Raw genomic sequence first — 23,778 nt, 5'->3', positions numbered from 1 at the left:
TTCAGGTGCGTAGGTCATAGACAGGAATTGGCCAACATGCGACGGCCCAACTTAAGGGCGGCTCATCATGCGTCGAATTAGACCATTTACAGGCTTTCCTGTTTTTTGCCTATTCCTAGAGACCACAACCAGCTTTGCTTTCTCACTTATTTCAACATGATGATCCCCCATGAAAGACAGTCCGCTGCTTTCTGCGCTTTCTTTTGATTTCCATGCTTCCGGAACATCATTTACCGCAGTCCGAGTCTTGTGCCGTTGCTACATTTTAGCATCCGGTGACAAAATTGACAGTGATCAAGCAGCCGCCGTCATCTATTCTCTCGTGAGCGTCTTTTCAAACAGTGCATCACATCACTCCAGACATACCATGGAATGAACCGCATGCCTGGCAACCACCACTCCGAACGGCATTGTAGCCATTGCGAAGATCCGCTCCAGACCTAGAGCAGCCACCGTTCTGGACAAAGATGCCACAGTTGCCAGAGCAGACACCGCTCTTCCTGTGAACAACGTGGGTACATTAGCCTCTCCCCTTGTGATTTCCGTCGAAATTGAAGGGGGCTCTTTTTTACTTACGCTCCTCCGGTGGTCTAGGTGGTATCTTCAATTTTGGAATAAGCGGCCCCACATTGGTCCTTGAATCCCTGACTGTTGGTGCAGCGGCTGCTGCCTTTGCAATCGACCGATGAGCGGCAGAGAATGGCACGCTCATCCCGGACCTCGCTGGACTCGACCTCGACAGCCACTGTCATGGTGCCGTTGGAGAGCATGATAGTTTCGGTGAGTGCCGGGGGGCTGGGGAAGGCGGAGGCGATTCCAGCCAGCAAGGCGGAGATCTGAATCGACTGTGACAGCTTCATGGCGACTTTTGCGACAAAATTTGAAAATGTCTGGCAAAGCTTGAAGTTGGGAGTTGTTTAGGAACGACAGAATCTTTGAACGGTGAAAAGAAGAGGCCGGCTTTTAAAGTCATTGTTGAGCCAGAGAGCGAGGTGCCATATGTCTCGTCCACGCCCCATTGAACACGATAATCTGGGATAATACGGCTTAGTAAGTTTATTAGGCTTAAACTATTGAAGTTACTACTTTGGTCAGACCGCTGCTGATGTTCATATATTGCAGCTGAAAGTGTTACAGTAAGCCCCCATTCACTAAATTCAAGGACATGCCATCGTTGGTTACGCCCGTGTCCCTGCACCTATTTTGTCGGCCCTGTTTCAAACTTCGCTGCTTTGCCTGTGGAATATAGTCTTCTACTTTGGGTCTCTCGTGCAACCAAAAGTTGTCGCCAAGGCCCTCTAGAATGACCCGTGGCAGTCAGCTAGGACTATTGATGACGGCGGCTTCTAGTGGCTGCCGATACCATCATTGAAAATACCACGAAGCATCAAATCAGAATGAATTATGAACAGGGAGCTGATGTTGAAGCTACTACTAAGTACTGAAGCAGAATAAAGACGATGGGCAGCTGCTATGCGTAATTTTAGAGCCTGTGTCACTGCGCGCTGCCGTTGTTGCGTAGAATAATGTCAGTAGCATCTAACCGCTGACAATACCATTCCTAGAGACCCTGCTGCTAGGTAATGAGCAGAATGGAGAAAATAAGTAGCTGCTGTATATGCTATTGAAAATATATTAAGTGAATTCTTTGTTGGATTATTCAATTTGGTCAACCAGCCACACATTGTGGCATTTTCAGAGACTGATGCAAAATATTGAGGCTAAAAAAATTTCGAATCTGAGGCCGGGGCTTGAAAGACGATGCCCTCTTCCCTCTCTTCCGGTGAAAGCTCTGTGAGTGTTGAAAACTACGGTGAGCCGCCTTGAGTGTCGTATAATCCGCCAATGACAGTCAAGCCCGATGTAACCAGAAGCCGCAGGCAGACTTGACGCCGGGCGTGATCTGTCAGAATACACAGCTTCATTTTGATGACAGCCCCCGAACACACGGGGTGTATGGAAGGGTAAGGTCCACATTTTCCTCTCAATTCTGCATCAAGGCGCATGCTCAGCCAAGAGCATGTATTCAGATTACCACACTCGCTCAATGAGCGCAGAAAGAGTTCACCTCTAATATTGTCATCACCCCTTTCATTTCCGATGGTCAAAACATGTTCCCCAGCTGGCCCCCAGTGCTCGGTATCCCCAGGATGAAGTTGTTCGTCACCTGCTGCCGCTGCTGCTGCTTCATCCCTCCCTGCCCGCCGAACGTGCCCCAGCTGCCTCGCCTGGGACTCAGCTCCGTCTCGTCGATTGGGGGCGACGCCGGGTACAGGCTCCGTGGCTTGTGGAACGTCAAGTGACGTTGACTCCCGGTCCATTTTTCGCCCCCATCCCTCGTGTGGGGCCGCGTTCGTGTGTTCTGGAGGGCTATGGTGTCTCTTGAGTGTGAGTGATTCTGCTGGTGGTCGTGATCCGGCATGGGGTGTTGGTTGTGCACGGCGGGCGTTGGGTCCGGCTTCCTCAGGATCAGAGACTAAAATATTATTCATCAGCACAATCGCCGTCTGAGATGAAGCATGATTAGAGTACTGACCTTAGACCTCATCGACTCCGCCCGCTTCAGCCCCCGCCTCGCATCCAAACTCAACCGCGTCTGCGCCTCCTCACCCGCCTGCCTCGGCCCCGGCCTCGAGAAATTCCGCGCGTTGTTGTTGAGACTCGGCGGCGGCCCCGTCCGCGACCCCATCGAGTACGACCTATCAGCGACCTTGGGCCTCGCCCCAAACGACTGCTCGGCCGAGCGGCCGATGAGGTTAGAATGGCTCTCGCTCCGCCTGGGCGCCGGGTGCAGGCCGGGGTGGTCCCGCGGGCTGTTCAGGCCGTTGGACGCGAGGTACTCTGCCGCGAGGCGCCGCTCCTCGTCCAGGTCGACTTCATCCTGTGTCGCTGGGGGGACCTTGATGATGCGCTTGGTCGTTGTTGTCGTTACTATCGTGGTCGTCATCGTGATGGTTAGCTCGCCTGTGACGGGGTCGGTGTGCGTCTCCCGCGTGACGACGGGGCTGGATGTTGATGTTGATGTTGACTTGGTGTGCTCTACTGGTGCTATTGATGAGTTGCTCAGTGACCGCGGGTTGAGGCTCGGGGAGGCGATGGACTCCTTGAGCTCGCTTGAGGCGTCGGAGCTGTTGGTGATAAGCTGTCCCGGCAGGCTGGCGTTCTCGAAGGTTTGGTCGTCTAGCCTTTTAGGTGGCCCGTCTCTGTAACTCACGTCGCTCCGGCTGCTGCTCTGTTTTGTCGCTGAGCTGGGATGAGAAGTCTCGCCGGTCCTGCTTCGCCAAAACTTCCACCGCGGTCGTCTTCCCTCCGGTTCAGAATGATATGGCATTTTTAACGGACGGCTTGGGTGTTTTCTTTTGTTGGTATCCCTAGGGCTTAAGCGGAAGAACTGTGCAAAATAATGTACATGGCTTTACTCTTCGCTGGGTCGCATTGCACGGTCCTCCTGCGGTTTCGCATTCGGAGTTGATTCCAAGGTTTGCTGCGAGACGATGCATTAAGCCAACGTTATGCACTCGCTTAACGGCCGTATGTGGTTTTGTTGGATTTGCAGCGCAGTATTTGTGTCGCCCTGTGTTGCGTTGGTGAACGGGACAGAGTTGGGCGAGGTCATCATTCGAGATCCCACCGGGGAGGACCTCCCGTGCGGAATCTCCGTCTCACCGAAGATGTGGAGGTGCAGTCCTGCGCTCAGATGAGGTGCATGTCCAAGGAACGGAGCGAACAAGAATCAAGTCATAGGGGCAGGCTGGCCCCCTGCTGCGGCCGGCGAACAGTGCCGCATTCGTACCTGCGTTGATGTGGAGTCGAGTGGACTGAGGATTGCTGTCTCTCAAATGGTTCCTCGCAGCGTGATGTTTAGGGGGGGTTAAGGTGAGCTCGAGTCAAAGACCTCAGCAAGCTTAGCCTTTCGCCGAACCAGGTTTTATGTCCCAGTCAAGGTTGAGCGTGGGGGTAACCTTATTTTGCTGAGTTCGAAAAGGTAGAATGCAGCGACAAAACGGAACGAAACAAGGGGTTATAAGAGACAGTTATTTGCCGTCAAGGTTGTTTGAGGCATGCCCGTCATCGCCGCCCCGCCGCACCCGGTCGTGGATGCGTTGGCACCTGCATTTCAGCCGCGGATGTATATGTCTGTTCTCATATAGTGATAGTCAGAAATACAGATAGAAATGGACGAGTGACAGGGCAACGAATGAATGTTGCGAACATATTTGGTGACTACTAGACTTGCCGTGACGCCAGTCCATGAGCCCGGCCAGCATTGCAACTCTAAGAAGTTTCACGACTGGATGGGGAAGAGGAGGAAGTGGCCCAGAACTCTATTCAACCTTGGCACCCTAACATCGCTCGTGGCCTGCGAGTAAAATACGACCCGGGCACATGGGGCCGTAGGGCCACTAGTCCACCCTGGAGCCCGGTTCCCAGTCAAGAGTCAGAGCCGACGGTGGGCCTGTTCATCTATTTCGTCCGTGCCCGCGGGCGCTCGGAAGATTAGACTTCGCGGCGGTATGGCAAAGCCGGGAAAGGGCACCACGCTAATTCCCTCGGTCGAGGAGGAACATGCCGCGCGCCATTGCTAGTCCTTTTTCTACCCGTCCGGAGATCTACAGCGTGTGAAATGAAATTCACATGGACGTAACGACCCGGCCGAGAGATCGTCAAGGAGCAAAGGCATGGTTGAAGCTGTCAAAACGCTATTTGTGAGGCGGGGCCCAACTTCCCCTTCGGCACGCAGATGAGTATGCCGAATCCAATCGATCACTGTCAGCTGATATTGAAACAAACTGTAATATCTTGACAGTTCACATCATCAAAATAGTCGGGGCAAAACTATGCACGTGCAGCAATGGGAGCGTTTATGGTTCTCGGTTGGGTTCAGGTAGCAGGCTACATCCCTTTAACCACCTCGCATACATGCTTATTAAGGGATCTGACCTGAGATCTTACGCTGAAGAATTTGGTAGCGAGATCTATACCTGATCAAATAATTAACAGTAGGAAAGACTGCACCTCGACCCCAAAGGAAAGACAGCTCCAGTTTTTGGCAGGGTTAGGGGGCATCGCGGTCTGGCTTTTTCAAGGTGGGGGGGGGGGTCGCTCTCACGAACCCCGGTGCAAGAAACCTAGATTCACATGCCGTCACACCGTCCCCATTCCTCGGGATATCAAAACACCACTCGATCGGTCGAATTCTTCAGCATCGACCCGAGCCACGATTTTCATCAAGGCACTCACATCCACACCATGGTCTCCCAACGCCTGCGCCTCCTCGGGGCGCTGCTGGCCCTCGCCATCCCAACGATCCACCTTCTCCGCCGCATCACCGCCCGCCGCAGAAAACTAGCCTCGGCAGAACGCGTCCTGGTCCTCGGCGCGTCCAGCGGCGTCGGCCACGCCGTCGCGAGGCAGTACGCCCGCCGCGGCGCGAGGGTGTGCGTCGTCGCGCGGCGGGCGGACAAGATCACCGCGCTGGCTGGCGAGTGCGGCGCGGGCTGCATCGGCGTCGCGGCCGACCTGAGCGTCGTCGAGGATATGGTTAGGCTCCGCGAGACGATCGCCCGCGAGTGGGGTGGCCTCGACACGATCCACGTGTGTGCTGGGGTGTCGGCGCTGCAGCCTGTGATGGCGCTCACGGGGGTTGAGGGGAAGGAGGATGCTGGCGGGAAGGGCATCCAGGACGCTGTTGATGTGGCTGGGAGGGCTGTCCAGGGCAATCTTTTCGGGCCCATGGCTGCTGCTCTGACATTTGTGAGTCTCTGCATCGCATCTTGGCCTCCCCTCGTGACTGTAAGCGGGCATTTGGACTGATATCCCGCCAGATCCCGATGCTGACACGCACATCTACTGCACCGGCCATTCTGCTCGTCTCCTCCTTGGCCGCCCTGGTGCCGGCACCGACACGTGCGCTCTACGCCGCAACAAAGGCGTCATCGCTGCTCCTGTATCAAGCACTGGCCATAGAGCATCGCGACATCGCGTTCGCCTTCATCCTACCGGGTACCATCGAGGGCGACTTCCGCGCGTCAGCCGTCGACTCCGGCCCCGTCCGCGAGGCGGACCCGAACAAGCACGGGCTCAAGATCAACTACGTCGCGGCCAAGTGTATCGACGCGGTTGACAGAGGTGTCAGAGGCAACATCATGATGCCGTGGATTCCGTATTTCTTTGCGCAGCCTTTGTACTGCCTCTGGCCGTCGTTGGTCGAGAGGACGGCGGCGAGGAAGTACAACTTCCCCTATTGAGCCGTGGCACAACTGCAAGTAAAAGTGCGAACGCATGCCGACATACTTGGCCTTTAGCGTCGGGGATTCATTCTGACCGGCCGCCTCATGGGCGTGGTTGACCGAGATATCCTGCGGGTGATCTCCCCTTTGTGGCGTAGGGCGCAGGTGCTACCTAGCTACCGGTTTGTAGATCTCAAAGCTTGTCGCAGAATGCCCTGACAGATATTCAAGTTAGTACAGAGCACTAGGGATGCAGGCAGTATTCTGAAGGTGACTTATTAGACATCAATTAGATGCAGCTTGAATCGACAAGCGAAAAGCATGTGCGCATTTCGCGCCGTGCCCTGGTTTATACACTCGATACCTTGAGTCAGGCTTCACCGCAGGGTGCAACCGTCAAGAGAATAAAGTTCGATAGCGTAGGCATGTATTCTGACCGTCCTTGAGCAAGTGGCAGTTCGTTCCAGTGTTGATCTGCGGGTTTGGAGCGCAGTATTTATTTCCTTGGCGCACTCTGACTTGAAGTTCTTGAAGCCAAGGTACACCAGTCTATCTACAACTGGCTCTTAAGACTCAAAATGGCGATTACCAAGCTCCTATCAACCTTCTTGGCCTTGTCAGCCACCACTGCTTCGATGCTGGCAACCCTCACCTCGGCTCAAGAAACCAGGTAAGTCCCAAAAGCTCTTGGATTCGCACAAATAGATTTTCCTACCGGCCAAGACGTTACGTTCATCTAATCTTCTCTCATGATCACAATACCACAGACTAACGTATTCTAGCTACCACGAGGTCGCATTCACTGTGTCGGGCGCTGCCGAAAGTATGTACTTGTCCATGTCCAGTTACTTCTATCATGCTTCCGCGGACATCGCCATATTGAACAACCCTCAGATTATGATCTCAGCCATTACAACCAGTCCACCCCAGCCTTCATCCAGACTGCCATATTCGATGTAGTAAGCGGTTGGTATACCACCACCTTGGTAAACGGAACCGAGACCATTGCTAGATACTACTGCGAGCCGACAACCAAAAACGAAAACAGCACAAGGCTGCAGCTCATGTTTCATTCTATCACCGCGAATAGAGACTACTGGTCAGCAATGGGAGGTGAGACTCACTCAGCATTCGGACGTGTGTTGTCCAAACTGACTTTGGTGGAAGGTACTACGCTGGGATATGACAGCTACAAACCCGAGATATACTCCTGGAGACACTATGCAAATGGCCTGGGTTGTGAGTACTGGCATCAGATTCTCTATTATGGACCAGCTGTAGTGAGCTGACTTGGTGCAATTACAAAAGACCCTACATTGCAACTTGACCGCCTAGGGCACGGCAAGTCGTCTCACCCGGATCCCGTGGTTTATAATCAAGGCCCTTACGAGTGAGTTTCCCGCCCTGCTTACACTTGAGCAGAACCGCTGCAGGATAACTACGCTGTAGTATCCTTGCCACGATCTCCTATCATACCTCGCAAAGCCCGCCTTGTTCCATTTCAGGTTGCATGAGCTTCCGTACTGACTGTACCCAGAGCCTCCCTTTATGTGGATCTCGCCAACCAAATCAGGTCCGGAAGCACAAGTCAGATCCCACAGTACGACGAACTCCTGTGTATCAGCAACTCCTACGGATCAGTGCTTGGCGTCTACATCTCCCAAACAAATCCTGAACTTTTTAACACGAGCGTCTTCACGGGTTACACAAAACGCATCCTCCCATCGTACTACGGAATCGCGCTTCAAAATCCCCAATCTGCCAACAAGCTCTTTCCAGAGAGATTTCCAAACTCAAGTTTCCCGCTTTACGTAAGAGCCAACTTTTCTTCCTCTTTTCCATTCAACAATACGGCATGTAGCTCAGTTCACGCTGGGGTAGGCGTACTAAATTTTCCCGCAGTTAACCTCGCCCAACGAGTCAACCCGGACCAACTCCTTCTTCGGCTCCCACGAACAGGTCGACTTCGACCAGGACCTCGCCCAGATATGGTGGGAGCGCGAGGACGTCGTCGCGGCGGGCGAGTACATGGGCACCTACGTCCTGATGACCAAGGCGCCCGCCTACACCAGGCGCGTGCTCGTCATCACGGGCGAGCAGGACCAGCCGTTCTGCGGGCAGGGCACCCCCCTGATAGCGGTGGCCGCGTGCGGCGACCTGCTGCCCGAGAACGGTGGAGATCTTCCCCAATGCCGAGTTCAACTGGAAGAGGGTTGCTAGGACGGGGCACGCGATCAATTTGTTTGCGTCCGCGCAGGAGACTTTTGGGACTGCGCATGATTATCTGGCTGGTGCGAAGTTCGATGGATGATGGGTATTGTGGGGAGCTCCACGATACGCTTTGCATTGTTCAATCGATGGACATGCTAGTCAAGCCTGTAACAACGAAGCCAGTAAAGCCCTACAATGTTCAATTAGGCAATTAAAGCCAACGGTCACTGACCAGATCCTCCAAAGTAATGGTCCAGTGTCGTGTGAACAGTATCCATTTGCGAATAGAGTCAATTCCCCTGATCCTCAAAACCACAGGGCAAGGCCCGGGGGCCTGCACTGGAACATGCACATCGCCCAACGCCATCAACTTGACCCTTCAAGTTAACCCTTATAGTACAAGCAAGCCGTGCAAATAATTCAAGTACAATGTACGCTGGAATGGGTGGCTGGTGGCGCCGGGGGATTCCATCCTGGGTTCTGCAACAGTTGGTAATTGTCAGAGACAGGGGCTGAGCTTGCTCGACTTTAAGACAAAGAGGATGAACTCAGTCCCAAGTCCAGTTGGCCGTTGGAGACAAGCGTCAAGGCGGCCAAAGGTGCGGAACAAGATGCTTTGCTGAATAGCGCAGTGATATTTAGGATACGCCGCTGATGCCAAAGTCTCATTCCAACTCGCTTCTCAAGTTGTATGTCCAAGAAATGAAAGATGCATGCGGCTTCCAACAGTCTTCGAGTTCACAGGCCACCATCCGTCAGGTTCGAAGACAATGGCCCGAAGAGGATCTGGACCTTCCTGGTCTGGAACTTCCACGTCCCATCCGCCTCGACCAGAGTGTCAAAGTACTTCGCCCACGTCTGCTGGAAGTACCCGTCGTTGACGTTGCCAAGCTTGTTCCACGTCGCGCTGCAGAGGTAAGTCAGTATTCTATCCCTCCGGCGACGGCTAAAGCCATCGCAAGCACCGGCTGTACTGTGCTATTTCAGACTTACTAGCTGGTAGAATTCGCCGACCCGTCCTCGCTGAAACTGATGAGGCTGTTGACGTAGGTATGAACGAGGGTGAACGTGTTGTTGAGGGCGACCTGTTCAAAAGCGATGATGTCCGCGAGGCCGCTGTGGGGCTCCTCATCTGCGAATTGGATGGTTGCATAGTCCGTGTACACCTGGCCGAGGTTCGTCAGGTCCCTGGTGTCGAGCAGGAAGGCCTCTGTGGCGAGGGTATTGCGGATCTGCTCGTAGGCTGAGAGGGTGGGCACTGAGCCGCTCCAGTTCTGAGCGGCGGCGAGGCTGGAGAAGAGCAGCGCGAGTGAAGGGAGTGAGATCTGCATTTTTCTGGCCTGTTTGGTGGGTCTGGGTTGACGTAACGAGTGACTGGGTGAGCTTAAACACTGGCTGTGGGCGCTTTGATGAAGATATGCAGAATGAGTGCGGTATGTGAGGCGTTTGTTGATATTCGTTTCTTTTCTTTCTGTCTCGACAGCAGATCATGGTGCCATTATACTCAGTACATCCGTAATTCCGCCTGGTGGTTTATGTTCAGCCCTGAACGGATGCCCCTCTGTTATGCTTTGATCCCTGAACCTTAAAGAGCGGGATCATTGCAGCGTTACGTTGATCTCCGCTTGAGTTGTTGGGCAAAACCAGCCAAAGATGTCTAGCACGCGATCGCCCGCTTGCGCGTCTTGCTGCTGCCCGGAAATTACGTCGCGCCTACATTTACGCATAATGACAGAACCTGACACAGATCATCTTCCTTATCTGGTGAGTTCATCTGCCACAGTCCCGAACGGACCTTGCAGCCATGGCCAGAAAAGGAGGACACGGCATCCTCCGGTAGAATGATCAACTGTGCTTGGATCATAGCCAATATTACCAGTATCGTCGGGGAGTCAAGGTTACCTCCGCGGATGTCAATGTGCTTATGATCCGGTTGAGATGTGGTCATGCACTTGTCTCGTTCTTTTCACGAATAAGTTCCAGAAATTCTTACGATCATGAGTCTCTCCAACACCTTTTGCACAAAATAAAAATCGCCGATCTAATTGCGCCCCCTCACCGCCGAGCAGGCGAAGCAACGTCTGGGGACCGCGATATCAAGCAAACAGCGAAGGAAGAAAGGAAGGCTCAGAGCACATGGCTGTCCGACCGAATAGACGCAGCCCGGCCCGTCCTCCGGCAGACACTTTCGGAAAGAAAGAGGTGATCTGCGAAGCGAAAACAGCGGCCTGGAGGTTGCTCCACGAGGCTTCCAGCCAGCCGACAGGCGATTAGAACGTCGCGAGATGGGCCCAATCCGAGGGAGCAGCACCGCCCCTTCCGCCGGTTGTGGCTACGCTCAACACGTCACGGCCCCAATCCATGAGCCACGAAGAGAGAACCGCGGTCTTCCGAGAGTAAACACCGTTACCTTGTTCATAATCTAGGTCCGAAGCTAAAACTGTTAAGCTCTATCTCGCTCGGTAGGCGTCAGAATAGTGTCTATCACGTGAATGGAGTGACTGTAGAGGTTCTCTGTATACATGTAATCAAGGTAATTTCAATAGCAGCAGTACAGAATTCCAGCAGTAGTAGAAAGCGAGAAATATCGAAGGACCATTCCCAGTGCCTCCCAATAGTACCAGGCCATGAGGCCGTTCTGCGAAGCTGGACGCGATGCTCGTCAGGTTACCAACCTGGATGTTCCACGCTACAAAGAAAGGACGCCAAGCGCCAGGAAACCTGCCTACGTTAGCCAGGCGACATGCAAGCCAAGGAGGCCCGCCTAGAATCTATTACCTTTGGCGAAAAAGTCTCGTTGCAATCCTCTATGACTCTGCCTCCCGTGCTCGTCCTTCCTTATTCGTCCTCCTTCCCCTCCTTGCTCGAACCGTCTTCACTTGGAGGCGTACGTGACACAAGTTGCGAAGAATTAACAGTGAAGGTCAGGTTTTGCCACTCCGGCTCCTCCAGTGGTGTGATCACGCCCAATCTCGTCCGGAGCTCCTTGCGTCTTTCCTTCACTGGCACATTGGTGGATCTCAGTCTTTGAAGACCGGCCTCCATCTCTGCTTGAACCTCCAAGGGGACGGAGACATGAGAAAGGCAACCCCCAGAGTACTCGTTAAAATGCTTCTTTCCCTCCGCAACGACGCCTTGCAGACTCTCTTCTACGAGGCGTATGAGGCCTAGGAAATGCTTTTCCATGCCGGCTTCGTGTCTCATATTGAAAATCCCCGTTGACAGAAACAGTGGTGGGGTGCGACCCATTACCCGCCTTTTGTAAACGTCCCCCATTTCGACAACGGAAATTGGACGGCCCTTTCCGACGCCGCTCCCCGGCAACTCGCATATTTTGGGGACCCAGCCCACCTGAGAATGATCTGCAACCTTCCAGATCTGGAGAATGTTGGCTAGTAGTGCAGAGGCCGGGTAGGCGAGGATGATAAGAATGTGCCCAGATTCTGTCGGTGAACCCTCGGGGCTTTCCTCTGTTTCCCATCTGTAGCCCTCAGGCCATAGGTCCTTAAATTCTATACGCCCGGCCTTGGCCTCAATGGCAACGTGTATCTCCTCGTGAGGGTCCGCCCCATTCGTGATAAAGAGAGAAATGAGCTCAAAGAGCTTCTGACGAAGATTGTTGCCGATCACGAAGTTCGTTGCAGCCGTCCAGGTAGACCTCATCAATGCTTTGAAAGGTGTCTCGGCAATCGTTATAATGGGACTACCAGGAAAGATTTCCCGTTCCCGATTTACGCTTTGGTGATACGGAGATGCACCCCAGCCCAAAAGACTCTGAATCGAATCCAGACGACAATCAATTCTCACGAATGGGTCGTGCAATGGTCCACTGAAAGTACAGGCGTGGACAAGAAGTTGGCACTTGGTATTTTCGTCGAGGTGTCGATCTTTGATGAATGGTAACAAATAGCTCCAGCTCCCGGAGTGATATTTGCAATATGCAGCCGCCTCAATGAGAAAGTCGTGTGGACCCCTCACAGTAATGTCGTAGGAAACGTGGTATCCAGGGTGTCGCGGCTCTTGGTCGAATTGCATAGCGTTGGGCGGAACCTTAATTAGGCCGAAAAGCTGGCCATGGTTGAAAAGCTGCTCGCATAAAAGCAGCAGCCGAGAAACCTCCTGCCTCGTAGGTGCATCTTCCTCCGGTCTGCCGTTTTCACACAATTCTTCCAACACGTTCAAAACATGGTTTGACGGGTGCGAATAGTAAATACTTTCACCGTCCGCGACATAGAAAATCGGTCTTCTGAAAAGTTGGCAAATCGCCAAGCGAGCCTCGAGCAGCTTCAATCGGGATAGATTTCCAGGGAATTTACCCCAACTTAGGATACCCTGCCCGGCCTCTGTATCCATAAGGAAGTCCCGGGCAGTGCGATGTAAGAAGGAGTACACCGGAAATCTTGAGACGTATGGAATTAGTTTGTCATACTCTTCACCATACCAAGGATACAGAGGGTCGCCCTCAACTGGATCCACTTCCATGAGACTCGGGCACACAAGAAGTCCGGCACATCGACTCATTGTGTCTCGCCTCGTGTCCTCGCAAGTTTCCATCAATGATGTTACCGATGTTCGTTGGGATGGGTCTGGCCGGAGAAGAATTCCGGCCTTTTCGGGAGTTGTTGACACCATCATGGTGAAGAGGTTGAGAGGCCATTCAGGGCCATAGCCTGTGTTAGCAAGTGCCAGTTGAAGGTACGAAGCTGCGCGGACTCTGAGATGACTACCATCATCGTTCATCCTATTCCACATATCTGCGTACAAGTCTGCCAGATCACTGGGCAGGCTTTGAATTCGAGCCTCCAAGTCCTCAAATGTTTCATCCTGATTGAGTGCTTTTGCGATCGTTGTGACAGTGAGGCACAACCAAAGGAAGACTCCCTCAGCCTTGGTCACGAGGGTCCACACAAGCCACTCTCTGAACTCATCCCGACTTGGTGGTTTTTCTCGGGGGTAGTTCACGGCTGGGTAGTACATTCCGTGATTGTAGGGAATGACAATGCGATAGTCAGACGGAATTATGACATGGTCATTGCCGTACTGCCAAAGATCCACACGGTTGAGTTGCTCAAGACGAAGCTGCGGATAACCACACAAGTGTTTGTAAAGGAGCGTCTCTGGGCGTGAACCAAGGCAAAGTTTGATCTTCCCGGTGTCTCCACATGGCTGCCTCAGCTGATCAATAATGTTGAGCAACCGTAGTACGCCATCTCTAGGAAGGACCTCATCGAGGCCATCAAGAAAGATAGCGATAGGCCTCGGATAGCGGCTGATCACATAGTGGAGAGTTTCTCGAAGTTCCTCGGGCGACCAGTCTGTTTCCGATTCTTTCCTGGGCATATCTGCGGTGCTGCCAAGAACTTGGTCGACAACTCCTGGTTCCCCGAGAAGCAACTGGTGGAGCAGTGAAGACATGAGACCCTTGATGCTCTGCTGCATAACGGTACCAGGTCGCCAGAAAAAGTGAGATATAATTATTGCGTCAGGCTTCCATTGGTCCAGATACGTCTGCGTCTGGGGCTGGCCGAGGATGTATTTCATGAGCGTTGTTTTCCCTGAACCAGGCTTTCCACTGATCCAGTATACCGAGTCTGTTGATCTCAGCCAGTCGGAGAAGCTGTCCCAGGAGGTTCTTGCATATGACAGCTCCCAATTATCACGGCCATCTTGCCAACTTGAACCAGACTCATGGTCGAACATTTCAGTTGACCTCTGGCTTCCCTCGACTTCGCTCCCATCCCGCAACATCCATGTGAAAGTGTTATGGTGTGAGGACGTGACTTGGTTTCTCCGTTCGTTCATGCGGTCGAACTTGAGGCTTCGGAGGAGTCGGTCTCTCTTGTTCTGTATTTGAGCGTCTTGCTCGTGCCTCGTTACGCCTCCTATAGCGACGCCGATATGACTTTTCAGAGAACTCTCGGCCTCGCTCACTGTTTGCGTGACGTGGAGCTCGATAGCCTTCCGATTCGTCTCAATTTCAGCGGGGATGTGCTTCCTCATGAGATCGGTTGCCCCAGCGTGCCCTTTACGGTATTCGACGATGAATGCCTTCAAATCTGCATCGAGGGATGATAGATCACTGTTTGATTGCTCGCTTTTGAAAGTCAGCTCTCAGCACATTCGGAGGAACGAACCAAAAAGAAGAACTGACAAGATTGTGGTGAGGAGTCCCGTCTGTAGGAGGCTCTCTGCCTCCTTGAGCTGCTGGTCCAGCGTCTCCAGGCGCCTCTTTCTCCACATCGTCTTCAACGCGGTCTTGATCGACCCAGACAGCTTGGCTTTGGTCGGTTGGCCGTTGAGGAAGTTGACCTCCTCGCATAGGGCCCGCGACGCGCGTTGGCACTTCTCGGCGAGGTCGAACAGCTGCTTTTCCTGCGCTTTAGGCTTCGCCGTAGATGCTACTGTTGTGGTTGATCGGATCCGGCTCGAGAGGTCGTCGAGAATCCTGGCGCTCTCTGTGAGTGCGGGGTCAAGTTTATCGTTCTGGTACACCTGCTTGGCAACCCGCACTGTCTCGAGCCCAGTGCCGATGACTTGTAGAATATTGCAGGCAAGGCCTAGGGCTGCTATAGGTTCGAGCCCTGACATCTTGGCTTCTGAGCCGGCTTCGAGCGTTCTCGGGAGGCAGAAAGATGATGCTTGTTGAGGGGTTAAGTGGGACTGTCCCTCCACGTTGTCATCTCCAGCGGGGAAAAGAAATGGTACGGGTTTGTGTCACTTCAACGATAAAACATAGCCTATCAAGACGCTTCCCTCATTTCTATAAGACGGGTATGTTGAGGGACCTCTGTTACCTATTACTGCATAGCAAACTAAGACTTCCGACTACCCGGCTTTTGTCCTTAAGAGAGTACTTGTACTTAAGTAAGTATCTAACTTCCCTGACGGTAGCAGAAAAACCGACCTCGAATGCGGTGATACCTGGTGGCTGGTGTACCGGCTGTCGATTGGGTTAGCACGCGATTGCCCCTGTTAAGGCTGCTGGGCCGTTGGAAACTCTGAGCTCAATAGTTGTCCCGATCGGAAATCCCTTCAGCCCTCGGTGCAGTGTTGGAATATTCTAGATATCTAGGCTATTATTAATACGGGATATCCTTTTCCCCATATGTTTGCCACTGTATGGAGGATAATAACTATAAATAGGGGCCTTTCCTCTCGTTAAATAGACGTTAGCTAGCCTAATAGACTAAGCATTTAATACTATTATTTAACAGGTTATGAGGCCCGGAGCTTACCCAAAACGGCAACGCTAACCCGATATGGAAAACGCATATTATGTAATACTCCTAATTGCCACTACTTCTTAAACCTTTTAAATAAAATAAGCTTTATATTTAAAGATATACCTTTTAATTAATTACTTAATTAAGCTAATTAATAAGCCCTTAATTAATTAAATCGCCCCATTTAACATTATAAATCAACCTTATCTCTTAACTTAAAACCTATATATAAAAACCATACCTTCTTTACCTAAATACTTAATCATTTCTTTATTAATACTTAACTTATTTATATAATTCATATATTATTTAAAAGCCCTTATTAAGAATAATAAGAGCATTTCTTTAAAATTTAAAAATATACTAAATTAATATTAAAAATGCAAATTTTAATAAAATTATAATAATTCTTAAACTCCTTTAAAAATACTTAATTATATCTTAGCTATTTTTAATTTATAATACCTTAAAAATATATTATTTAAAAGCCTTTCTTCTTCTTTTTATAATTATATTATTTTAATACCTATATCTTTATTCCTTAACTTATTAAATTCATTTAAAATTTATTATATTTTTCTTTTTATTATTTTAATTATCTTAATAAATATTTTATTTATTTATCTTAAAATAATATTCCTTAATAAATATAGTGTTTTACTTTTTAATAAAATGGAAAACTATATATATTAAAGCATTAAAATTTAAGCTTAGCTTAAGAAAGAAAATGCTATTAAAAATAATCTTAAAAATTTTTTTAAGGCTTATTTTTAGCTTAAAATAAAAAAGCCCTTATTAATATTAAATTTATATATAAGCAAGGGCTTATTATATTTATAAAAAATATAAATAATGCTTAAAAAGCATAAAATATATTTAAATTTTATTATAAATTCTTTAGGTTTATAAGTTAATATTTACTTTATAAAGAGTTTTTTAATATTAATTTTAATAATTTTAAAATTATAAAAGAATATATTAATAAGCTAAAGCTTTTTTTAAAAGATTTAAAGATTAATAATATAATTCTTTTTAAATAAGTTATAATTAATTAAATTTTTTATAGCTTAAATAATAAATATATTAGCTTTATTTAAAATATAACTTAAAGTCTTAAAAAGAATTTAAATGCTTATATAATTAAATCTTTTTTCTTTAGCTTATTAAATAAAAGTAAAAGAAAACCCTTTAAATTATTTAAAAAAGCTTTATATATAAAGGATAAGAAAGATAAGAAAAAGATTATTATATGCCTTAATTATAAAATAAAGGGCTATATTTAAGAGAATTGCTATTTCCTTTATTTAAATAAGGCACCCGCTAGTTAAAAAATAAATAAATAAAGAAAAAAAAAGGAAAAAACTACTCTTTTAAAAAAGAATATAAGCTAAGAAAAACAGGAAAAAATGCAAGAATAACTCTTAGCTTTATTAGTTAGCATAAAATTTCCCACGGCTTTAAAAGGCACTTAAAAAGAACTTATAGCCTATATAGCTATAAATAATTTAATAGAAAATACTAAATATAATAAGAATTTATTAAATCTCTCACAACTTTCTTTTAATAACTTAATGGAAATTAAGGTAAATAACCCTATATATACCCTATATATATATATAATAACAATAGCAGCTAATAATAATAAATTTATAAGAAATTAATAATATATAAATTCTATAGAAATAGCTATAAATATTGCTATAAATATAATAAGTTTTAAAGATATATGCTTTTTAACACTATATATATAATTAATAAAACCATGAAATAAGGTAATATAAGTATTATATTTATAAATAAAATAAGGGACTTAATAATTAAGTTTTTAAAAATAAATATTATAAAAAGATTTTTTAATATATATTATATGCCTTTTTTAAGTTTAAATATACTTAAATATAAGTGCATAAGTAATAAAATTAAATTAGAATTAAAAGGAAATATTATTAAATTATACTTTTAAGAAATAAATAAGTTAATAACTTAAGGATATTAAAAAAATAGCTTATATTTTATAAGAATTAATATAATAAAATAAATAAATAAGCCTAAATATACCTTTTAAAAACTATATATAACTTAATTAAATTTAAATATAAATAATAAAAATAAAGAAGAGATATATAAATAGCATTATAAACTAGGTTATATAAATATTTAAGCTTTGGAAATATTTCTTTAAAAATATAAAATAAATATATTAATAAATAAACTTATTTAAAAATATATAAGTAATTATAAAGTATGCTTAAAAGCTAAGCATATAATTAAAATAAATAAAACTAGCTTAAATAATTAAATATATAATATATTTAAAAGAGTATATAGTAATATAAGCGATCCCTTAAAACCTATATATAATAAATATAAATATTATATATTATTCCTTAATAAAAGAACTTAATATTTAAAAGTTTCTTTGCTTAAAAATAAAGACAAAGCATTAAAAGCTTTTAATAACTATAAAAATAAGGCAGAAAATAAATATAATAAAAGAATAAAAGAATTCTTTACCAATAATAAAGGCAAATATATAAATAAAAGATTTAAAATCTTATTAAATAAATACTCCATAAATTACTATATAATGCCCTTATATATAAAAGAATTAAATAGCTTAATAAAATAACTAAATTTAATTATAATAAATAAAATAAAAAGCCTTTTATATACGGTAAATTTACTTATACACTTATAGGAAAACGCAATAAAATATGCTATATATTTATATAATATTATACCTTATAAAAACCTAGGGTATAAATGCCCTTATAAGGTAATAAATAAAAAAAAGCCCTATATAAATAACTTAAAAATATAGGGATTTATTATATATTTTCAGAATAATAATTATAAAACTAAATTAAAACCCAGAAATAAAAAGAGCATATTATTAAATATAATCCTAGAATTAAATATATATTAAGTATAGGATATAAATAATAAAAAGCCTATATTAATTTAGGATATCTAGATATTAAAAGGGCAATATATAAATAATAACAATATTAATATTAATAATAACAATAATAATAATAACAATAATATATATATATTCCTAGAATTATAAAGAGAAGAAAATTCCCCTCCTATTTTAAATAAAATAATAATTTAAAGAAATCCAAAAAACTATATATATACTATATAAGATACACTATTAAATAACTAAATATTTATATTAAATACTTAAGAAAATATATTAAAATACTGCTTAACTACAGCTAATATTAATAAACCTTTTTCTTTAAAAGAGGTATTAAATAACTTAAAAAAACCCCTATAGGTTAAATCTATGCTAAATAAAATACATAATTTATAAAAACAAAATACTTATATAATAATGAATTTACTACCCAGCCATACGGCTTTAAGGGGGAAATGGATATATAAAAAGAAATTTATAAATAACCTAGCTATTATAAAGCTTAATTAAATAATAAATAACGAAAATAATATTAAATTTAAATTTAAATAGGTTATTTAAGGATATAACCAAAAATTAAGCATAAATTATTTAAAGACTTTTTCTATAATCTACTACCTTAAAACCTATACTATGCTATTAATAATAGCAATAAATAAAGAATATTATATATATAATTACAACATTAAAAACGCATTTCTACATTTTAATATTAATTTTAAAATATATATAAAATTACCTATATATATATATAATAAACCAAAATATAAAAATAAAGTTGCAAAACTAAATAAAGCTTTATATAAGCTAAAATAATCACTTATGCTTTAATATAAATATTTAAAAAATATATTAACCAAGCTAGAATTTATTATTTGCCCATATAATAAAGGGGTATTTATATACCCTAATAAATAAATTATATTTATATATTATATAGACAATATTATCGTTATAAGACTTAATAATAATAATATAAATTTAATAATTAATAAATTATATAAGAATATAAAACTAGATTTTTAAGGAGATTTAATAAATTTCCTTGGAAGCAATATATATATAAATAGAGAATATAAACAAATAACTATAAACTAAAATAAATATATAAATAAAATATTAAAAAGATTTAATATAAAAGAAAAGGTTAAGAAAAAGGAAATAATCCCTTAACTTACACTATATATACCCAATAAAAAATTAAAAAAATACACTAACCAAATTAATAAAAATACTATAGAATTATATCAGCAACAAATAAAGTCTATATTATATGCTAGCTTAAAAACAAGGCTAGATTTAACTTATTTTATAAACAAGTTAGCTAAATATATAGCAAACCCAGAACCAAAGCATATAAAAGAATTAAATAAAATATAAGGATATATATATAAATTCCCATATATATTTAAAGTATATAATTACTTTAGAAATAATTTATAATTAATAAGCTATATAAATTCAAACTAAAGTAATAATATATTTACTAAAAAGAGCACCTTTAATTATATATTTAGCCTATATAATATTAATAATAATAATAATAATAAAATAAATCCTATAAGCTGAAATTCTCAGCTATAAAAAACACCAACACTTTCCTCTATAAAAGCAAAATATATGGCTTTAAGAAAAGCTATAAAAGAAGCTAAATATTTATATAATTTACTTAAATATTTTAATAATAATTTAAATATTAGCTTTAATCTCAAGCCCCTTACTATATATATAAATAATAATAAGGCTAAGAAATTAACCAAAAATACTTTATTCCATAAAAAAACTAAACATATAAATATTGCATATCATTATATAAGAAAAGCAATAAAAAATAATAAAGTAATATTAAAACATATAGATTTTAAGCAAAATCTAGCAAACTAGCTTATAAAACCAATAAATAAACTATACTATAAAAAGTCTAAAGAAAAGTATAATTTAATAAAAAAATAATATAAAAATATTAAACCAAAGAATAAAGAGATTTTCCACCTATATTATAATGCACGCAAAATAAATTAAGGTATTTACTCTTTAATAACTAGGGTTAAGATTTTTTCCTCCACTTATAAAATATATAAATAAATAAAGCAAACTCAATTATATATACATATAATATTACCCTAAATACTAAAGGTTTTCCCCTAAAAGAAATAACTAAAAATAATAAAGGTTTTTCCTAAAAAATAAGCATCACTTACACAGCCCATATATACCATATATACACACAATCACAATATACCTATACTGCATTTATATACGTTTAATTCTATATAGAAAACATATTTCCATAATATATATAGTATAAATAAAATAATATATAACTTTAATATATAAAAATGCCGTAATATATTATAGCCATTATAAAATAACTAGTGAATCCCATATAAAACCATAATTTAATATATAATACCCTACTAGCTACAAGTTTAAGTTTAAATAACAGCAAATTTTTAAGTTTTTTCCCTAAATATATAAACACTTAATAAGTAAGTTTTTCCCTTTTTTATATAAGGTTTTCTCACTATATAACTAAATATTCCTCTTTTATAAATTAAATCCCTTATATATAATAAATAAATAAATAAAAGGGAATTAGTTTAAGGGGGGCTATTGAAATATTCTAAATATCTAGGCTATTATTAATACGGAATATCCTTTTCCCCATACGTTTGCCACTATATGAAGGATAATAACTATAAATAGGGGCCTTCCCTCCCGTTGAATAAACGTTAGCTAGCCTAATAGACTAAGCATCCAACGCTATTATTTGACATGCAGAACGTGTGGGTTTCCGCGTTAGTCCATGGAGCCCTTTTCAGGGGATGCGCATGCGCGAATTTGCGCCGACGTTCTCTCACCTCACTACGCAGCTCACAAGCTGTGATGTGGCCCCAGAACCGGCAATGAACTACGCGCAGTCAGCTATAGCACCTTGTAGTTCTATTCAGCCCTTCTCGACCCCCAACCAACAACGGCACCAACAGTATTGATCGGCAGATACGAGCTGCCGTGTAACCAACACCCAGCGGTGACTCCGAAGTTTGAGACTAGGACGTGCTAGGCGAGGAGGGATGACCTTACTGTATAAATATAGTAGTCGCCATTCTGGCATGGTAATCACCACGAGCAGCCCTCTTGTTAGGGATAGAAGATACGTGTAATTCCAGTCCCAACAGATTGGAGCCTACTGTTCGCTTCGCTTCGCGAGATACTCCTGCCACACCTTGCCCAGATCAGCAGGCATGATAGGCGAGAACATGTTCCCCAACCAGCCCTTGTTCCGATGCGCCGTGAGGCCGATCTCGTCAAATAGCCTGTCCGCGTACGGAACACTGTCAAAGGCAGCGAAATTCCCAAGCTCGCCGTTCGACAGATATCGCCGCTTGTTCCAGGCAATCATGTGCGCGATGTCCTTTTCCCTCTCCGCAACGGAGGGTAGCTTGAACGCCTGGTCCCAGTATGCCACCGCCCAGATGGCTTGCGCCTCGGCCGCGAACAATTTCTCCCCTGCAACGACGTGGTTCATGAAGAGGATAGAATCGTCGTTTACAGGCGCCATCGTCTGATAGAGCCTATAGGGCGTTCGTGCTTCGTACTTGTGGTAGTGCTCTGGCGGGTTCCTGAGCATGACGAACCGCCGGAGGACCTGTTCGTCCGCTTCGCCGACGAGCTTCTGCCACTTGGCTGTCTCCTCCTGTGGCTCGATATCCTTGTGGAATGGCAGGCCTAGCGCCATGAGCGTGCCGTGGTCGAACATGTCAAGCCCGTGTCTCCAGCCAGTTCCACACAAGACGGCGTCGCACGGGAAATGCGTGACGTCCTCGTCATTGAGGTATAGTTCGTTGCCGCTCAGAAGCTTGACCTCGCCACGATAGACGTAGACTTTCTCCGCGACGAGGGGCCAGAAGTCGTCAAAATGGCAGCCTCCAGCGGTCCCGTTCTGCCAGATGATCCTTGAACTGTCAATGTCCGCTATAGTATGGAGTATGCAGCAACAGCCACGGTACAAACTCACTCGTTGTCGTATTCCAGCTTTTCAAAGCCTTTGCCAATCTTCCTCTCTCGATAGCCAGCGTACTTGCGGACTGTTTTATCCAGCGCTGAGAATATTTTGCTCACGAGCTTCGCGCCCAGTGTGGTGATATGGAGGAACCACGTCCACCATGATCAATAGGGGATAAGATAGCACGGCTGCAGGGATGCCATAATCCTCGCCTGCGACGCCTCAACTCCGCTTTTATACGGCGTGGGAAGGTTGATAGGTGCGAGGGCTGCAGGCCCAAGCGATCCGTTTCCGGTTTTGCCAACGATCCATGACACAGTCTTGCCCGCCTTCACTGCCTGATATACCATGTCGGCAGCGGACTTTCCTGCGCCAATGACGGAAACGTGTTGGATGGATTTGTTTTGGACGATGTCAGATTGGCCGAAATCGATTGAGTGGATGATCTTCCCATGGAAGTGCTCCTGACCAGGAAAGTTGGGTATGTTGGGGACCGAAGACTGGCCGTTTGCCATCATGACCCTCGAGGAGAACATTTCTCGCTCGGACTTGGTGATCGTGTCGACGCACATGAATCGCCACTGACCATCGACCTTCTTGATGGACTCAACGTGGGTGTCGAACTGTATTCTATCCCGTAACGTCTTGCCGGCGTGGCTCATCCTATCGACGTAATGCTCGAGATACTTTGTCGTATACTTTGCGCGGAAAAAGTCATGCATGCAGTCCTCGGCTGGTGGCTTTTCCATGAGCATATCGGAGAACTCCGCAATGCCATGTGTCCATTGTGACGAAAAGCTAGGGTAGATTCGCCATGCAGAATATCAGAAAACAGCACACATCGGGTCTCGAATATCGTACGCTTGTTCCATACTCCTCCGACGCAGTAGTCACCCTCCAGGATGGCCAGTCGTGTCTGTGGATGCGCTTCGAGCAGGCGCTGCGCTGCAATGATACCGGTAAGGCCTGGAGAGATTTGTCAATATCCGTCTATCACACAGATCACCACGGGGGACAAACCTGCGCCTACAACGATGACGTCGAAGCTGGCTGCATCCTCCGCGGGTGGCATACTGACGGCGTGCCGCATGCGCGTGCGAGTAGGATAAGTCAAAGAGGTCGTGATAGCGCGCGTTTGCGTTTGGGGGAAGTCAGGCCGGCCATACCTAAGGAGAGATTCGCCGA

At 44.6% G+C, this 23,778-nt stretch overlaps 7 protein-coding genes across 7 annotated transcripts; 2 read left to right on the top strand and 5 right to left on the bottom strand.

Annotated features, from left to right (window-relative positions):
• Window positions 1–265: 265 nt before the first annotated feature.
• On the bottom strand, window positions 266–860 carry INS49_014320 (uncharacterized protein; the record flags this gene model as incomplete). The annotated part of the gene is made up of 4 exons (XM_043175011.1): window positions 266–312; window positions 367–500; window positions 577–590; window positions 684–860. 4 exons carry the CDS (start codon window positions 858–860, stop codon window positions 266–268), a joined length of 372 nt encoding a protein of 123 aa, XP_043021956.1.
• Window positions 861–2,104: 1,244 nt separating this feature from the next.
• Window positions 2,105–3,331, bottom strand: INS49_014319 (uncharacterized protein; the record flags this gene model as incomplete). Its single annotated transcript, XM_043175010.1, has 2 exons — window positions 2,105–2,476; window positions 2,537–3,331. The coding sequence occupies 2 exons, from the start codon at window positions 3,329–3,331 to the stop codon at window positions 2,105–2,107; spliced, it is 1,167 nt and encodes a 388-aa protein (XP_043021955.1).
• Window positions 3,332–5,250: 1,919 nt separating this feature from the next.
• On the top strand, window positions 5,251–6,248 carry INS49_014318 (uncharacterized protein; the record flags this gene model as incomplete). The annotated part of the gene is made up of 2 exons (XM_043175009.1): window positions 5,251–5,754; window positions 5,826–6,248. 2 exons carry the CDS (start codon window positions 5,251–5,253, stop codon window positions 6,246–6,248), a joined length of 927 nt encoding a protein of 308 aa, XP_043021954.1.
• A 560-nt stretch (window positions 6,249–6,808) lies between these two features.
• INS49_014317 (uncharacterized protein) lies at window positions 6,809–8,450 on the top strand (the record flags this gene model as incomplete). Its single annotated transcript, XM_043175008.1, has 7 exons — window positions 6,809–6,900; window positions 7,013–7,053; window positions 7,125–7,343; window positions 7,398–7,469; window positions 7,539–7,620; window positions 7,768–8,041; window positions 8,133–8,450. 7 exons carry the CDS (start codon window positions 6,809–6,811, stop codon window positions 8,448–8,450), a joined length of 1,098 nt encoding a protein of 365 aa, XP_043021953.1.
• A 729-nt stretch (window positions 8,451–9,179) lies between these two features.
• Window positions 9,180–9,772, bottom strand: INS49_014316 (uncharacterized protein; the record flags this gene model as incomplete). Its single annotated transcript, XM_043175007.1, has 2 exons — window positions 9,180–9,348; window positions 9,435–9,772. The coding sequence occupies 2 exons, from the start codon at window positions 9,770–9,772 to the stop codon at window positions 9,180–9,182; spliced, it is 507 nt and encodes a 168-aa protein (XP_043021952.1).
• Window positions 9,773–11,279: 1,507 nt separating this feature from the next.
• INS49_014315 (uncharacterized protein) lies at window positions 11,280–15,029 on the bottom strand (the record flags this gene model as incomplete). The annotated part of the gene is made up of 3 exons (XM_043175006.1): window positions 11,280–12,047; window positions 13,008–14,535; window positions 14,593–15,029. 3 exons carry the CDS (start codon window positions 15,027–15,029, stop codon window positions 11,280–11,282), a joined length of 2,733 nt encoding a protein of 910 aa, XP_043021951.1.
• A 6,745-nt stretch (window positions 15,030–21,774) lies between these two features.
• INS49_014314 (uncharacterized protein) lies at window positions 21,775–23,665 on the bottom strand (the record flags this gene model as incomplete). The annotated part of the gene is made up of 5 exons (XM_043175005.1): window positions 21,775–22,543; window positions 22,606–22,704; window positions 22,780–23,326; window positions 23,455–23,559; window positions 23,614–23,665. 5 exons carry the CDS (start codon window positions 23,663–23,665, stop codon window positions 21,775–21,777), a joined length of 1,572 nt encoding a protein of 523 aa, XP_043021950.1.
• Between the last annotated feature and the right edge of the window lie 113 nt (window positions 23,666–23,778).

Source organism: Diaporthe citri (assembly GCF_014595645.1).
Source record: "Diaporthe citri strain NFHF-8-4 chromosome Unknown scaffold_7, whole genome shotgun sequence".
Lineage (NCBI taxonomy): Eukaryota > Fungi > Ascomycota > Sordariomycetes > Diaporthales > Diaporthaceae > Diaporthe > Diaporthe citri.
This window is presented reverse-complemented; position numbering and strand designations above follow the sequence as displayed.